The 18930-nt window shown below is 39.2% G+C and overlaps 1 protein-coding gene across 6 annotated transcripts in view; it reads left to right on the top strand.

Annotated features, from left to right (window-relative positions):
* G9a (histone-lysine N-methyltransferase G9a) overlaps positions 1-18930 on the top strand; it is a 127425-nt gene that overhangs the window by 40528 nt on the left and 67967 nt on the right. For 3 of the 6 annotated variants that reach the window (XM_070082776.1, XM_070082778.1, XM_070082782.1), the window contains 2 exons: positions 16844-16891; positions 17060-17208. In XM_070082776.1, the coding sequence (XP_069938877.1) occupies positions 16844-16891; positions 17060-17208 (197 nt within the window). The remainder of the gene's footprint in view (positions 1-16843; positions 16892-17059; positions 17209-18930) is intronic. The other 3 variants (XM_070082781.1, XM_070082780.1, XM_070082779.1) reach the window with 2 other exon arrangements.

Below are 18930 nucleotides of genomic sequence, written 5' to 3'. Positions count from 1 at the left end.
TAGAGAGATTGAATAGAAGAGGGGAGAATAGTCACTATCAGAACACCATAAATTAAGAAAATGTAGTTTTTCACCAGATAACACTTTATTGTAATCAATTGTAGCCAAGGAAGAAATCCACCAATGACAGAAATGATCCTTTTCTCCACAAAGAAGCATCACAAGTAATTTAAAAGCTGTCTTTAATTTTCTTTTAGTTTGTTTTACCCCCTCAGATGGGAAGTCACACGTATTATTTGAATGCATTTGTACATGTTTAGACATGAATGTGCAGTTAGGCTCGTAAATATGCACATTTACATGACCATAGCCATATAAGCACTGCACACTCCCCACTTTCCTCCAATACCTATATACATATACACTTATATCATTCATCCTAACTAATGGGGTATTCTGCTGTCCTTCTTTGAGACAGCATAAAGTACTGCAAATGTTTATCCCTCCTTCATTTGTGGCTTTATAGCAGTAAAAATCAAAATGTTGAAATTATGTGCATATGATTTTGGCAGATAATTGTTATGGTACGGTATTTGCATACCGACCGTAACAGGACTATACTTTGTACATAAAGTAGTATATTTATTTTATGCTTATTATTGAACTTGCTAATGCAGTGGACCCTCCCTTTTCATGATTAATCCATTCCAGAGAGTCTGACGAAATGTGAAATTGACGAAAACTGAAACCATTTTCCCCATAAAATATTGTAAATCCAATTAACTTGTTTCAGACACCCAAAAGTATAAACAAAAAATACATTTTATAGAGAATAACCATATTCCATGGCTTACTTATCTATCACAATTCACTTAATATGACATATATATATGTTCACTACCCCAGTGCTCCGAATATTTTGAAAGAGCACATTTTTCTAAGTGTTATAGGATAAAAAAAAGAATTAGGGCCAGTACTTACAGAGATATGAGGCCGAGAAGTTGGCACTGGATGCTCACGTGACAGCAACATGGAGTCCTGCCACTTGCAGAAGTGTTGCCGATATATCTTTTTTTCTATTTTCACTTTTTTTTTTTTTTTTTTTTTTTTTTTTTTAACAAGTCGGCCATCTCCCACCAAGGCAGGGTGACCCAAAAAGAAGGAAAATCCCCAAAAAGAAAATACTTTCATCATCATTCAACACTTTCACCTCACTCACACATAATCACTGTTTTTGCAGAGGTGCTCAGAACACAACAGTTTAGAAGCATATACGTATAAAGATACACAAAATATCCCTCCAAACTGCCAGTATCCCAAACCCCTCCTTTAGAGTGCAGGCATTGTACTTCCCATTTCCAGGACTCAAGTCCGGCTATATAAAAATAACCGGTTTCCCTGAATCCCTTCACTAAATATTACCCTGCTCACACTCAACAGATCGTCAGGTCCCAAATACCATTCACTCCTGTCGAACACTCCTGTCGAGTCCAAGCCCCTCGCCCACAAAACCTCCCTTACCCCTTCCTTCCAACCTTTTCGAGGACGACCCTTACCCCGCCTTCCTTCCCCTACAGATTTATACGCTCTCCATGTCATTCTACTTTGATCCATTCTCTCTAAATGACCAAACCACCTCAACAACCCCTCTTCAGCCCTCTGACTAATACTTTTATTAACTCCACACCTTCTCCCAATTTCCACACTCCGAATTTTCTGCATAATATTTACACCACACATTGCCCTTAGATAGGACATCTCCACTGCCTCCAACCGCCTCCTCGCTGCTGCATTCACAACCCAAGCTTCACACCCATGTAAGAGTGTTGGTACTACTATACTTTCGTACATTTCCTTCTTTGCCTCCATAGATAACGTTTTTTGTCTCCACATATACCTCAACGTACCACTCACCTTTTTTCCCTCATCAATTCTATGATTAACCTCATCCTTCATAAATCCATCCGCCAACATGTCAACTCCCAAGTATCTGAAAACATTCACTTCTTCCATACTCCTCCTCCCCAATTTGATATCCAATTTTTCTTTATCTAAATCATTTGATACCCTCATCACCTTACTCTTTTCTATGTTCACTTTCAACTTTCTACCTTTACACTCACTCCCAAACTCATCCACTAACCTTTGCTATTTTTCTTTAGAATCTCCCATAAGCACAGTATCATCAGCAAAAAGTAACTGTGTCAATTCCCATTTTGAATTTGATTCCCTATAATTTAATCCCACCCCTCTCCCGAACACCCTAGCATTTACTTCTTTTACAACCCCATCTATAAATATATTAAACAGCCATGGTGACATTACACATCCCTGTCTAAGACCTACTTTTACCAGGAAGTATTCTCCCTCTCTTCTACACACCCTAACCTGAGCCTCACTATCCTCATAAAAGCTCTTTACAGCATTTAGTAACTTACCACCTATTCCATATACTTGCAACATCTGCCACATTGCTCCTCTATCCACTCTATCATATGCCTTTTCTAAATCCGTAAATGCAATAAAAACTTCCCTACCTTTATCTAAATACTGTTCACATATATGCTTCAATGTAAACACTTGATCTACACATCCCCTACCCACTCTGAAACCTCCTTGCTCATCCGCAATCCTACATTCTGTCTTACCTCTTAATTCTTTCAATTATAACCCTACTGTACACTTTTCCTGGTATACTCGGTAAACTTATTCCTCTATAATTTCTACAATCTCTCTTGTCTCCCTTCCCTTTATATAAAGGGACTATACATGCTCTCTGCCAATCTCTAGGCACCTTCCCCTCTTTCATACATTTATTAAACAAAAATACCAACCACTCCAACACTATATCCCCCCCTGCTTTTAACATTTCTGTCATGATCCCGTCAGTTCCAGCTGCTTTACCCCCTTTCATTCTCCGTAATGCCTCACGTACCTCCCCCACACTTACATTCTGCTCTTCTACACTCCTAAAAGATGGTATACCTCCCTGGCCAGTGCATGAAATTACAGCTTCCCTTTCTTCGTCGACATTTAAAAGTTCCTCAAAATATTCTTGCCATCTACCCAAAACCTCCATCTCCCCATCTACTAACTCCCCTACTCTATTTTTAATTGACAAATTCATTCGTTCTCTAGGCTTTCTTAACTTGTTTAACTCCAAAATTTTTTCTTATTTTCCTTAAAATTTCTTGACAGTGCCTCTCCTACTCTATCATTTTCTCTCCTTTTGCACTCTCTCACCACTCTCTTCACCTTTCTTTTACTCTCCATATACTCTGCTCTTCTTATAACACTTCTGCTTTGTAAGAACCTCTCATAAGCTAACTTTTTCTCTTTTATCACACCCTTTACTTCATCATTCCACCAATCACTCCTCTTTCTTCCTGCACCCACCCTCGTATAACCACGAACTTCTGCCCCACATTCTAATACTGCATTTTTAAAACTATTCCAACCCTCTTCAACCCCCCTACTACTCATCTTTGCACTAGCCCACCTTTCTGCCAATAGTTGCTTATATCTCACCCGAACTTCCTCCTCCCTTAGTTTATACACTTTCACCTCCCTCTTGCTTGTTATTGCCATTTTCCTTTTTTCCCATCTACCTCTTACTCTAACCGTAGCTACAACTAAATAATGATCCGATATATCAGTTGCCTCTCTATAAACGTGTACATCCTGGAGCCTACCCATCAACCTTTTTGTCCACCAATACATAATCTAACAAACTACTTTCATTATGTGCTATATCATACCTTGTATATTTATTTATCCTCTTCTTCATAAAATATGTATTATTACCAAACCTCTTTCTATACATAGCTCAATTAAAAGGCTCCCCATTTTCATTTACCCCTGGCACCCCAAATTTACCTACTATCGTCTCCACCACATTTATGCCCACTTTAGCATTGAAATCGCCAACCACCATTTCTCTCACACTTGGTTCAAAACTCCCCATGCATTCACTCAACATTTCCCAAAATCTCTCTCTCTCCTCTACGCTTCTCTCTTCTCCAGGTGCATATACACTCACTATAACCCACTTTTCACATCCAACCTTTATTTTACTCCACATAATCCTTGAATTAATACATTTATAGTCCCTCTTTTCCTGCCATAATTTTTATGTTCTGATAATTACAATTTATAGTAATTCTTGTCATTTTATAACCAATCTTTGTTCTGACACTAGTATTACGTACTGAAATTGTACTCACATTGTCACAAACACATTGACAGGTGGACATTTACACCTGCCTTGGTCATTTACTATTGTCTTGGAATATATGCAAAGTATTTATAGATCCCAGCAATGTTTTGGATATGTGGAAGTATATAATAATGAGGAGGAGGAGGAAGAAGAAGAGAAGGAGAAAGAGAAGGAGGAGGAGGAGGAGGAGACGAAGGAGAAGGAGAAGGAGGAGGAGGAGACGAAGGAGAAGGAGAAGGAGGAGGAGGAGGAGGAGAAGAAGAATACGTATATAATAATAATATGTAATAATAAGTTCCCTTGAAGCATGAAAAACAAAGTCCACCCCTGACAGTGACATGATAAGATAACATCTGATAAGAGCTGACATTTGATGAGCATTCTGGAGGGTGCAGTGATAACACTTGTTAAGAAAAGATTAGAGGTGACATTTGATGAGCATTGGCCCTTGCTTTGTTTACACTGGTACACAAACATGTCTGTCTATTTGTCTGTCTGTCACGTTCCCTGTCTATCTGCCCATCTGTCTAGCTCTCTGTCTCAGAGTCACAAGACTGGGTCATCACCTTTACTCTTATCTTCAAGAAGAGTATAGCACTTTGTCTGGATTTTTTGGGTTATCCTAGGTAATTTACACTATGTATACTTGTATTTATGTGTACCTGTGAGACAGAGATTGCCAGACAGATAGAAAGAGACAGAGACAGAGATACACTTGCTCTTCATGGTACTCTGCCTTGACAAAAAAATGAAAGATAAGACTGCAAATCACCCAGAACAAAATCGTAAGATTCATCCTGGGGCTGGAACCAAGAGAGCATGTAGGCCAGAATGAATTACAGCAGTTGGATATGCTGAATGTTGAAGACAGAGTAAAACAACTGAAGCTCAATCATGTTTATAAAATTGCTCACAAACAGTGTACAGAATATCTTGCTGTCAATTTTGTCAAGGCTGGGAACCCTAGCAATCATACTACTAGGGGGAGAGAGCACAACTTTGTAGTACCCACAGTCATTGGCCAGGCTTCAAACACCTTTTATTGTACAGCAATAAAGGAATGGAACAGACTGCCCGCACTTGTTCAAGAAGAGTGCCAAAAGGTGTCTGATGAATGTAGCTACAGAAAGGGAGGGGAATGATTTTCTATTTTTTAGCTAGCATACGTGTAAATTTTACCTTATTCCTAGTAATGACCCTCGTATTGTAGTCTTAATGACTCTCGTGTAGTAGATAGTCTTTTTAGTATGATAATAAGATGTTATCTTCATTATAGAATAATAAGAAAATATTATAACCTGCCTCGGTGGGAGACGGCCGACTTGTTGAAAAAAAAAAAATTATAATAATAAGGTAAAAGGACCCCAATGGAAGTAAGTCACTCTGTCTGACTTTTTTGGGTTATCCCAGGTTCTCTACACTTATGCTGCTATGTATGATAATTCTATGTAACTGTATTTGTGTATACATGAATAAACTTTCTTACTTGCTTACTATAGACAGAGGCAAACAAAGATAGAGACAGACAGAGATAGAGACAGAGAGACAGACAGAGATAGACATAGATACAGACAGACAAACGGAGATAGAGCCAGGCCGCCAGCAGCCGGCCACCCAGCCTGCCAGAATTGTTTCTCTTTACTTAGGGCATAGGTTATAAGACATTCTGAAAGGGTGTTGCACAAATGTTGCACATGGGTTCTTATCGAGATTTTTTTTATTTTTCATTGACCACTTATGGCCACATCCACCTCAGAGCCACTAAACTCAGGGTCAAAATCACTTTCCTCTTAAAATGGAAGAGTTAATACTACATGAAATCAGTGAATCCCAGGTGTTTGCTGTGCTGTTTGCTCTAGCTGGGGCTCATTTGAACTGGTGCTCCCACAAGGTACTAAATGGTCCCAGATTTTTTAATACCGTGCACACTGAGTGTTAGGACCCATTCTTTGCTGACAAGGCATCTCAGGCCAATCGTGCCAAATTTGAAGGCAGGAAAAATAAAACGTATATACACATATATGTTTGGGGCACTAGAGGTAAAAACGTATATAGTATACGTTTGGACCATTTACGGGTTAATGACATAGAAACATGATATATACTCTAGAATGAATAAGATATGTCATTACGTATGTGAGGAGTAAGTGGTGGTGGTGGTGTTGGGTTTATAAGGGCCACAGAGAGCATAAGCCGTACATATTAGTGGTAGTGGAGGCGGCAGCAGAAGCCACCAACACTATTCACACAAACAGTGTATGTAATTTATAAATGAGAAGTTTTTACACTTTAATTTATAAATAAGAAATACAGTGGTACCCCGAGTTTCGAACCGCTCCCAACTCGAACAGTTATGTAAGTGTATTATTGTAAGTGCTTTTGTGTGTGTGTTTTTGGGGGTCTAAAATGGACTAACCTAATTTACATTATTTCCTATGGGAACAAATTCATCCAGTATTGGCACTTGAACAGCCTTCTGGAATGAAGAAAGAGATGCTGGCATTGGTTTAGGGTGGTGGAAGATAGGCAAGGCGGCGTATGTTTGTCAGTGGCCCTATATACCTCCAATAACATTGGAGGAGTTAGTTTCGTTGCATCCTTTTTCTATCGCTTAATCGCTTAACTTACTTGGTACATTGTTAATGCTACACTTTATCGCTGGCTAGCGCTATAGCCTTTATCGACTCCTGCTGCTTTAGTATCGTACATATCGTAGAATCACTGAAGCAGGCACATTCTCCCCTCTCTCTTCCTCCTCCACTTTGGTACTTTGCTACGAGTTTTTCTTGAATTCTATCCTGTTTCTCACCTTCTTTATCAACGGACTAGCACTAGCAGCTTTCTTTGGCCCATAGTAGCTTATTTAGCAGTCACACAGAATAAACAAGTGCAAAAAACAATGAATTATTATGAAATGTTTCCTATGACCTCGCAGGATAATGTTCACTCACCGAGAAACAAAGCGGCACTGCCTCAGAATGCGTGTGTGGGAGGCTTTGTGTGAGCGTGGCACTCGAACAGGTACCATACCGTGAAAAGGGAGGGTCCACTGTATGTAGCTGTGATGGGAATACTCCAAAGAAACTTTAAGGCAAAGGGTTTTAAAATAGTAATTACGTACCTGCTTGTTAAATTTAGCATGATAAATGTGTATGTACCTGGAGAAGAGAGGAGTGTAGAGGAGAGAGAGATTTTGGGAGAGGTTAAGTGAATGTGTAGAAACTTTTGAACCAAATAAAAGACTAATTGTGGTAGGGGACCTAAATGCTGAAGTAAGAGAAACATTTAAAGAGGGTGTGGTAGGTAAGTTTGGGGTGCCAAGTGTAAATGATGGGCAGGCCCTTTGATTGAACTTTGTATAGAAAGGGATTTAGTTATAGGTAATACATATTTTAAGAAAAAGAGGATAAATAAGTATACAAGACATGACATGACTTGTTTGTTGGACTATGTATGGGTAGATAAAAGACTGTTTGGTAGACTTCAAGTTGTACATATTTATAGAGGGGCCACAGATATATCAGATCACTTTTTAGCTGTAGCTACAGTGAGAGTAAAAGGCAGATGGGATACAAGGAAAATGGAAGCAGCAGGTAAGAGAGAGGTGAAAGTTTATAAACTAGAGGAGGAGGCAGTTAGGGTAAGATTTAAACAGCTGTTGGAGGATAGATGGGCTAGTGTAAGTATAGGCAATGGGGTTGAAGATGTATGGGGTAGGTTTGAGAATATAGTATTAGAGTGTTCAGCATAAGTTTGTGGTTACGGGAAAGTGAGTGCAGGAGGGAAGAAGAGTTGATTGGTGGAATGATGATGTAAGAGAGAAAAAGTTAGCATATGAGAGGATTTTACAAAGAAGTGATGCAAGGAGGGAGGAGTATATGGAGAGGAAAAGAGAGGTTAAGAGAGTGGTGAAGCAGTATAAAAACAGAGCTAATGAGAGAGTGAGTGAGATGTTATCAACAAATTTTGCTGAAAATAAGAAAAAGTTTTGGAGTGAGATTAATAAGCTGAGGAAGCCTAGGGAATGAATGGATTTGATAGTTAAAAATAGGAGAGGAGAGTTATTAAATGGAGAGTTAGAGGTATCGGGAAAATAGAGAGAATATATTGATTAATTGTTCAATGTTGATGAAGATAGGGAAGTTGTCATTTCGTTTATAGGGCAGTGAGGAGGAACGAGTTGTGAGTGTGGGGGAAGTTCGTGAGTCAGTGGGTAGAATGAAAGGGGGTAAGGCAGCTGGGATTGATGGGATAAAGATAGAAATGTTAAAAGCAGGAGGGGATATAGTTTTGGAGAGGTTAGTGTTGTTATTTAATAAATGTATGGAAGAGGGTAAGGTGCCTAGGGATTGGCAGAGAGCATGCATAGTTCCTTTGTATAAAGGCAAATGGGACAAAAGAGAGTGCAAAAGTTATATGGGAATAAGTCTGTTGTGTATACCTGGTAAAGTGTATAGTAGAGGTATTACTGAAAGAATTAAGAGTAAGATGGAGAGTAGGATAGCAGATGAACAAAGAGGTTTTATGAGAGGTAGGGGGTGCGTAGACCAGGTGTTTACAGTGAAACATATAGGTGAAGAGTATGTAGATAAGGGTAAAGAGGTTTTTATGCCATTTATGGATTTAGAAAAGGCATATGACAGAGTGGATTGGGGGCAGTGTGGCAGATGTTGCAAGTGTATGGAATAGGAGGTAGGTTATTGAAAGCAGTGAAAAGGTTTTATGAGGATAGCAAGGCTTAGGTTAGAGTATGCAGGGGGGAGGGAGATTATTTCCCAATAGAAGTAGGCCTTAGACAAGGATGTGTGATGTCACCATGGTTGTTCAATATATTTGTAGATGGAGTTGTAAGAGAAGTGAATGCTTGGGTGTTGGCAAGAGGTGTGGTGTTAAAAGATAAAGAATCTCACACAAAGTGGGAGTTGTCACAGTTGCTCTTTGCTGATGACACTGCTTTTGGGAGGTTCTGAAGAGAAGTTGCAAAGGTTGGTGAATGAGTTTGGTAGGGTATGTAAAAGAAGAAAATTAAAAGTGTGAGGTGAATGTATTCAGATATTTAGGAGTGGATGTGTCAGCAGATGGGCCTATGAAAGATGTGGTGAATCATAGAATTGATGAGGGGAAAAAAAGGTGAGTGGTGCACTGAGGAGTCTGTGGAGACAAAGAACTCTGTCCATGGAAGCAAAGAGGGGAATGTATGTGAGTATAGTTATACCAACGCTCTCCTATGGTGTGAAACATTGGTGAATGTTGCATTGGAAATATCATGTCTGAGGGCAATGTGGTGTGATATAATGCAGAGAATTTGTCGTTTGGAAATTAGGAGAAGGTGCAGGATTACCAAAACTATTATCCAGAGGGCTGAGGAGTTGTTGAGGTGGTTCGAACATGTAGAGAGGATGGAACAAGATAGAATGACTTTGAGTGTGTGTAAATCTGTAGTGGAAGGAAGGCAGGGTAGAGATTGGCCTAGGAAAGGTTGGAGGGAAGGGTAAAGGAAGTTTTGTGTGTGAGGGGCTTGGACTTCCAGCAAGCATATGCGAGCGTGTTAGATAGGAGCGAATGGAGACAAATGAACTTGACATGCTGTTGTAGTGCAAGCAGGGTAATATTTATGAAGGGATTCAGGGAAACTGGCAGGCCAGACTTGAGTCCTGGAGATGAGAAGTACAGTGCTTGCATTCTGAAGGAGGGATGTTAGTGTTTCAGTTTTATAACTGTAGTGTAAGTGTGCCTCTGGCAAGACAGTGATGGAGTCAATGATGGTGAAAGTTTTTCTTTTTTGGGCCACCCTGCCTTGGTAGGTAACAGCTGATGTGTTAATAAAAAAAAAATCCCTCCTGGAAAAAGAAAAAAATCCACTCAACAAAACCAAGCAGATTTTTCTTTTGTTACGTAAGGTTCCTATCAGATGTTTTCTAAGTGGCAGAGGTGGTCCAAGGGGGGATGGCACTTGCTGTCAAAAAACATAGTTGATACACATCTCATTCAGAGCTTGAAATGGCCAGCAGTTCTGGTGACATCTGTTGATATTTCTCCAGCTGCTTAATGCAGTGATTGGCAGTGCAGAAAAGCACAGCTCACTACATCTTTTTCAGCTCTCTATGTTCTTGTCATTATATGAAAATATACTGGTCACTTTCACACTACCACTACTTTTTGCCATTCAGAGCATAAATGGGTCTTATTTTGCTTCCATTGCAATTTCAGCAGTGTAATTTGTAGATATGTACACCCTTGATTTACAGGAAAAAAGAAAGATTATTGTCTTAATTTATCTACAAAAGGTAATGAGAACAAAAATGTAAAATTTGATGTTAAACTTAGAATTACTCAGGTGCAAAGTTGGAGGACAGGGAGCATTTTATGCTTTGTGACCAAGCCACCTTAACAGCAGCACTACTCTATTTTGATTTGTTTCTTGTTTTGCATCCAGCGACAGACTTCATTCTTTCCATAGATTCCTCGGCACACTTGCACATTTTTTTTTTTTAACCTGAAATATGCAGTGGAACCTCCACTTGCGAGTGCATTCATGTGCGAGTTTTTCCAAATACAAACAGTTGCTCTGTCGATTTTTTGCTTCCATACGAGAGCGAAATTTCCATGAGTGAGCGGGCCTCAAGGAAGGTCCCTTGAGGTGAGGAGCTCTTCCTCTTGATCTAGGGAATTGGATCTCATCTGTTTGTTGGACTATCATATTAAAACTTGGGTAATATATGTTGGAAAGATGCTTCTTAACGTACACCAAAAATGAAAGAAATTGGACCATAAATAATGGAGTTCACTTTTCAGCCATTAGCCACTCCTTAGCAGTATTTTCATATGGTTTTTATGGTTGTATTCTTGTTTTTTTGGTCTCATTGATAGAATGGAAGATATATTACAGAAATAGATATGATTTTAATTGGTTTCACAATGAAAAGTACTTGAAATTGAGCTCAAAGTAGCAGAAATGTTCGATTCTTCGGCGATGTTCAAGTATGCAGTCATGAATGGGTTGACATTATTTATACAATTATTACAATAATGCAGTAGTCTACATAACAGTAAATCTTCTATTTTTTGTGTGAATAAAAATTACAAATTATTTATGTGGTAATAATAATAATACATATAATGATAATAGTATAGTAATAATAATAATAATACATATAATAATACATGTATAATAATAATGTAACATGTAATAATAATTATAATAATAGATGGCTTCAAAAGGTCGTCACTAGATGGCAGTGATTACCACAACAATGCGGGAGCAGTTGTGGCTGCCTCCACCTGTCATATATTGACATATTTTATTTGTTCTAGAGTATATATTGGGTTTCTATGTTATTTATATTGTTTATTATGTACAGTAATTAGTTGAATTGTGATAGATAAATAAGCCGTAGAGTTGACATTAGCGAAATTATTCAAGGAGTATCTTGTCCTAAGTACGATAAGGCACCTGAACTACTGGGAACGGTGGAAGGTCCATATGGATCTGTATTCCCTTGAATGCAGGCGAGAGAGATACATGATAATACAGTGGACCCCTGGTTCGCGATATTAATCCGTTCCTGAGAGCTCATCGTAAACCAAAATTATCGGAAAGCGAATCAATTTTCCCCATAAGAAATAATGGAAATCAAATTAATCCATGCAAGACACCCAAAAGTATGAAAAAAAAACTTTTACCACATGAAATATTAAGTTTAATGCAATAAAGTAATTACAATAACAATAGAATAATTGACACTTACCTTTAATGAAGATCTGGTGATGATTGATGGGATGGGAGGAGGGAAGAGTGTTGAACCTATTGTTTAGAAGGGGAATCCCCCTCCATTAGGACTTGAGGTAGTAAGTCCTTTTCCAGGGTTACTTCCCTTCTTCTTTTAATGCCACTAGGACCTGCTTGGGAGTCACTGGACTTCTGTCGCACAACATATCTGTCCAAAGAGGCCTGTACCTCTCGTTCCTTTATGACTTTCCTAAAGTGGTTCAAAACAATGTCAGTGTAATAGTCACCAGCACGGCTTGCAATAGCTGTGTTAGGGTGATTTTCATCCATAAAGGTTTGCAGTTCAACCCACTGTGCACACATTTCCTTAATTTTTTAAGTAGGCACAATGGATTCTACAACTGGCATAGGCTTCTCAGGGTTAGCCCCAAACCCTTCAAAATCTTTCTTAATTTCCATACTAATTCTCACCCTTTTTACCACAGGGTTGGCAGTAGATGCTTTCTTGGGGCCCATGGTGACTTATTTTGCAGAAACAAGCACCAAAAACAGTGATAATATGGATAATGTGGAATGTACCGAATGTATCCTTAGATGCGCGCACACTGGCTGGCTTGTAAACACTGGCACACACGGGGCAGTTCAGGCCATACGTGGACACATCTCGTACGAATCGTATCGCATACCGGGTTTTGTAACGGGAACTGAGGCATATTTTTTGCGATATAATGCATCGGATACCGGATTTATTGGATACCAATAGCATCGCGAACCGGGGGTCCACTGTATACACTTGGAAGATCCTGGAGAGATTGGTACCAAACCTGCACATGAAAATCACTCCCTTTGAAAGCAAAAGACTCGGCAGGAGATGCAACATTCCCCCGCTGAAAAGCAGGGGCACTACGGGTACACTGACAGCAACACAATAAATGTCCTGGGCCCAAGACTGTTCAGTTGCCTCTCAGCATACATAAGGGGGATTACCAGAAGACCCCTGGCTGTCTTCAAGAAGGCACTGGACAGGCACCTAAAGCCAGTACCTAACCAACCAGGCTGTGGTTCGTATATCAACTTGCGTGCGGCCAGCAGTAACAGCCTGGTTGATCAGACCCTGATCCACCATGAGGCCTGGTCTCAGACTGGGCCACAGGGGCATTGACCCCCCCAAACCCTCTGCAGGTAAAGTCCAGGTAAACTCCTGTCTCCAGACAAACTCTCGTCTGTGTCCAACGCTGCCGATACTACTACACGAATGATATATTTTATTCATTCTAGAGCATATATCAGGTTTCTATGTTATTTATATTGTTTATTATGTCATTAGATGAAATTTGATAGATAAATAAGCCATAGAATTGATATTAGGGAAATGATTTAAGTATTTTTTTGTGCCTGGAATCCCTCGGGAACAGATCAATTCCATACCCCCGGCCGGGATTGAACCCGCGGTCATAGAGTCTCAAAACTCCAGCCCGTCGCGTTAGCCACTAGACCAGCTAGCCACAATAAGATTCATCCAACTAGGTATATTTCTACACCATAGGAAGGTTAGCACAGGCACCTCTGTGACCACAAATGCAAGTTTTTACAGACAAATCTCCAGCTAGCGTGGCCGTGACGAACTCTAGCTCAAGTCCCTTCACTGCCGTCAACATGACTTAAGAAATCGTAATGACACGATTGCAAACAAACCATACCCCCGGCCGGGATTGAACCCGCGGTCATAGAGTCTCAAAACTCCAGCCCGTCGCGTTAGCCACTAGACCAGCTAGCCACAATAAGATTCATCCAACTAGGTATATTTCTACACCATAGGAAGGTTAGCACAGGCACCTCTGTGACCACAAATGCAAGTTTTTACAGACGAATCTCCAGCTAGCGTGGCCGTGACGAACTCTAGCTCAAGTCCCTTCACTGCCGTCAACATGACTTAAGAAATCATAATGACACGATTGCAAACAAACCATACCCGCGGTCATAGAGTCTCAAAACTCCAGCCCGTCGCGTTAGCCACTAGACCAGCTAGCCACAATAAGATTCATCCAACTAGGTATATTTCTACACCATAGGAAGGTTAGCACAGGCACCTCTGTGACCACAAATGCAAGTTTTTACAGACAAATCTCCAGCTAGCGTGGCCGTGACGAACTCTAGCTCAAGTCCCTTCACTGCCGTCAACATGACTTAAGAAATCATAATGACACGATTGCAAACAAACCATACCCGCGGTCATAGAGTCTCAAAACTCCAGCCCGTCGCGTTAGCCACTAGACCAGCTAGCCACAATAAGATTCATCCAACTAGGTATATTTCTACACCATAGGAAGGTTAGCACAGGCACCTCTGTGACCACAAATGCAAGTTTTTACAGACGAATCTCCAGCTAGCGTGGCCGTGACGAACTCTAGCTCAAGTCCCTTCACTGCCGTCAACATGACTTAAGAAATCGTAATGACACGATTGCAAACAAACCATACCCGCGGCCGGGATTGAACCCGCGGTCATAGAGTCTCAAAACTCCAGCCCGTCACGTTAGCCACTCGACCAGCTAGCCACAATAAGATTCATCCAACTAGGTATATTTCTACACCATAGGAAGGTTAGCACAGGCACCTCTGTGACCACAAATGCAAGTTTTTACAGACGAATCTCCAGCTAGCGTGGCCGTGACGAACTCTAGCTCAAGTCCCTTCACTGCCGTCAACATGACTTAAGAAATCGTAATGACACGATTGCAATCGTGTCATTACGATTTCTTAAGTCAGATCAATTCCATGTCAGTTAATTTAAATGAGGAAAATTGACTCTGCAGATGAGTAAATCCAGATGCAAGCAAGGTCATGGAATGGATTAAACTCATCAGTAGAGGTTCCATTATATATCCATCTGCCATTGCATCTATACTCACATATGTAAATATACACACTTCCTGCACAGACCTCTCCAGTCTTTCATTTTTTGTATACTTATTTTCCTAACCTTGCTTTTTCTGTATTCACTTCAAATTTCCTTCCCTTACTCACCCTTTGAATCTCCTCTACCAATAAATATGCTATATTAAAATCTTGACTGAAAATCTTATTCTAAATGATGGTGATTGAGAAACAATGCGAAACAATACTTCCTGTATTTGCCATTCATTTAGCACAGTTAACTGGCATGAGATCTCTGATGAAACATAAATTGTTCTTTCAAAATACCTGTACTCTGTGCCAAAGAAACGGGCTCTGTAATTGTCACTTAATTATCTCTACAATGCATAGCTGCTATTATTACACTGATTCAGTGACATGGTGTTGAAGAGCAGGGAATATGAACCTACAAAAATAAATTCCATCTTTTGCTCTATTTTACAGTAGACATCAATTTAACAGATATGGTTTTAACAGATTTTGGATTTACCAGACAAAATCTGGAAGCAACAGACAAAATTGGATAAATACAGAATTGTCTGTTAATCTTACAATCTCCTGGGAAAATTCTTTTTAGATTTAATGGACTTTGTCTGCTAAATCAGAATTGTCCATTATTTTTACGGATGGTTCTAGGTTTAGTGGACAAAGTCCAATGAATCTAGAATTATTTGTTATTGCTGCAATATGTTGGGTAAATTATTTTTGGATTTAATGGACTCAGACTGTTAAATCCGAAATAAATTGTTACTGTTGCAATCATGGGAAAATATCTTCATAATTCAGATATAACAAATAACTGGCTTTAGTGGACACCCCCTCTCCCTATTAGTCCATTAAATTAAGGATTCACTATACAGCAGGTTTTTTTTTAGTGTGAGTTTGAATAATGCACATTTCACTTCAATGTGTAATTCATTAATAATGCTAGTTTTTCCCCAAACTCTTCAAAACATGTGCAAAAAATTACATATAATTTGAATGGTGCAAATTCAAATAGTGCGACCACTTCATGGGATTTATTATTCGCACTAGTCGAGACCTAGCTGTATATTTAGTATTTTTTAAGTTTTGACTCGTGTATTATTACATATCAGCCTCCTACATTGTTTTTTCAAATTCATAAGTATTGCAGGATGAGAGCTGGTGTGTTTGTTTGATGCTAAATATTGCCTTAAAAGTCTCTGCTGCTGAAAATACTAAGCTTGGAAGAGATTTTAAAATACAGTGGACCCCCGGGGGTCCACTGTAATGGGATTTTATTCGGCTTTCATATTTTTTTTTTTGGGTGGGGGGTGGGGGGGCACTGAATTGTTGTAGCTTGTTGCTTGCATGAGACTCTGCTTCACTTTGCTTGCTTAGAATAACATCATCGTAGTCATAGGCCACTAGAAACTAAAGTTATAAGACATTACAGGAAGATCATGATATTGATGAATGCTGTACTGTTAGGGTTCTCAGATCACCAGAAACTTGAGTTATCAAACTGTGTATAAAGACCAGCTCATGGTTCAGTCATGAGTTATTCAAAATTTTTCCATGAACACTGCGGTTAATTGATCAGTATCAGTTATATAAAACTATTTATACTGTACTTAAAAATATTACTGTATTCTTCATAATTATGAAATGTTTTACAAAATAATTTGACTACTGTAGTTTCAATAATAGAGCAATAACTAGTGCTTGATTTTTTCTCTTGTATTTATTGTTATTGTCTAACAATGCATCCATGTTTCAGCATTCTGATTTTGGCTGACATATCTTAAGCTTATTGTCTGCATTTTTATTTGAAGTTGCTTCAGTTATTTTGTGATACCATAATAGTTTTATAATGACTTACTAGTTCATTTCCATAGTAGCATGAAGAGGATAAGAGAATGTGATGGAGTTGATTGATAGAATTGGAAATTATTTAAATGTTACTAGAGACTCATAATTTTAATGATGTAGGTTTGGGACAAATAACATAGTTGAATTGTGTAGGAAAAAAGAAAAACAGGGTTTGGCCGCATTCTATTAAACATCCGTGTCTTTCCCAAGGACATGACACACAGTTCAGCCTCTCTAATTTGTGAAGAGGTAAGTAAGGTAAGTTGTTTATGTTGTTGCTGTTCCTAAACATAATTCAGATGCAAAGCATGAGAAGCTCCTCAATATTTTAATTTGTTATTTGGGTTAAATAATTCATATATTTTGTGTCTCATAATTACAGATGAATAAAGTTTCAGTTGTAATTTTTTTCATCCTCCATTGTAGGCTACACCAAGCCTGACTAATGTGCTGTGTAAGTGTCGTGTCAGAGAGAATCCCACTGCTGTTGGGATTACTGGGGACGTGTACTGCCAGGCAATTGACTCTTTTGACGGACGCATGATTGGCTGTTGCAATGTTGCTGCAACTCACAAGTAAGACATCATAAATACTGTACATTGAATTTTTAATGCATAATTTTTTTCCATCTTTTTAGAGTGCACTACTGTTTGTGCTTCATTGTCATGAAGCCATAGTGTTTACATTAATTTCTAAAATATTTGAGAATGCCTCCTAACTAATTTCACTAATGTGTCTAATGTGTGTTGGTACAATATAGAATAAATTGCAAGCAGTTGTTATGTACAGTGGACCCTCCCTTTTCATCATTAATCCGTTCCGAAGAGTCTGACAAATGTGAAATTGATGAAAACTGAAACCATTTTCCCCATAAGAAATAATGTAAATCCAATTAATCTGCTCCGGACTCTCCAAAATATTAACAAAAAATAATTTTTTTAGAGATTAAATATAGATTTACATACAGAAAAGAATGACAGATATATTATAAAGCACTAATAACATTTATTAATGAACATTTAGCATCACACTTACCTTTACTGAAGACTTGTTGGTGTATGGAAGACAGGGAAGAGGGGAGAGGGAGGACTGATTAGTGTTTGGGAGGGGAATCCTCTTCCATAAAGACTTCAGGTATCAAGTCCTTATCCTGGGTTACTTCCCTTCTTTGATTTTTAATGGCACTAGGACCAGCTTAAGAGTCGCTGGACCCCTGCCGCACAAAAAAACTGTCCAGAGAGCTCTTGCAGTTCTACCCTCTACCACAATCACTACCACCCTCTACCATCATCACTACCACCCTCTACCACCATCACAACCACTACCACCCTCTACCACCATCACTAACCACCATTGCAACTGCTACCATCCTCCAACACCACAACTGCTACCACTCCCTACCACCATCACTACCACCCTCTACCACCATCACAACCACTACCACTCTACTACCATCACTACCACCCTCTACCACCACCACTTTTGTATTTTTCTACAGTAATTTTCTTTACTTCTATCGTGTTTCTCACCTTCTTTACCAAAGGACTGGCACTAGCAGCTTTCTTTGGGCCCATGTGGCTTATTTAGCATTCACACAGAATAAACAACTGCAAAAACAATGAATTATTACAAAATGTTTCCTATTACCTCACAGGATAATGTTCACTCAACAAGAAACAAAGTGACACTGCCTCAAGATGTGCGTGTGGAAGGTTATGTGTGCACGGGCATACTCAGACATGTTTCATACCACCGACGAGAGTGGAGGAAAGTAACGAAAACTGAGCCAATATTTTTATGAAAAAAGTCGGCGATAACTGAAATTCGCGAAAACAGAGCCCAGTGAAAAGGGAGGATCCACTGTATATATTTCATTGATCATGAGTCACATTTTGGTTTAAAGTTATATTTTTCTTTAAATATCTCCTCCAAGAATTCAGAAATCAGAAGACATATGTATCATGTTTTTTTTATCTTTTCTTTCAACAAACTGGCTGTATCCTACCGAGGCAGGGTGGCCAAAAACGAAAAACGAAAGTTTCTCTTTTTAAATTTAGTAACTTATGCAAGAGAAGGGGTTACTAGCCCCTTGCCCCCGGCATTTTAGTCGCCTCTTACAACACGCACGACTTACAGAGGAAGAATTCTGTTCCATTTCCCCATGGAAATAAGAGGAAATAAACAAGAACAAGAACTAGAGAGAAAATAGCAGAAAACCCAGAGGGGTGTGTGTATATACTATATGCTTTTACATGTATGTGTAGTGTGACCTAAGTGTAAGTAGAAGTAGCAAGACG

The sequence above is a fragment of the Cherax quadricarinatus genome, chromosome 8 (genome assembly GCF_038502225.1).
Source record: "Cherax quadricarinatus isolate ZL_2023a chromosome 8, ASM3850222v1, whole genome shotgun sequence".
In the NCBI taxonomy this organism is placed as follows: Eukaryota; Metazoa; Arthropoda; class Malacostraca; order Decapoda; family Parastacidae; genus Cherax; species Cherax quadricarinatus.
Note: the sequence above shows the minus strand (reverse complement) of the source record. Positions and strands in the feature narration are given on the sequence as shown.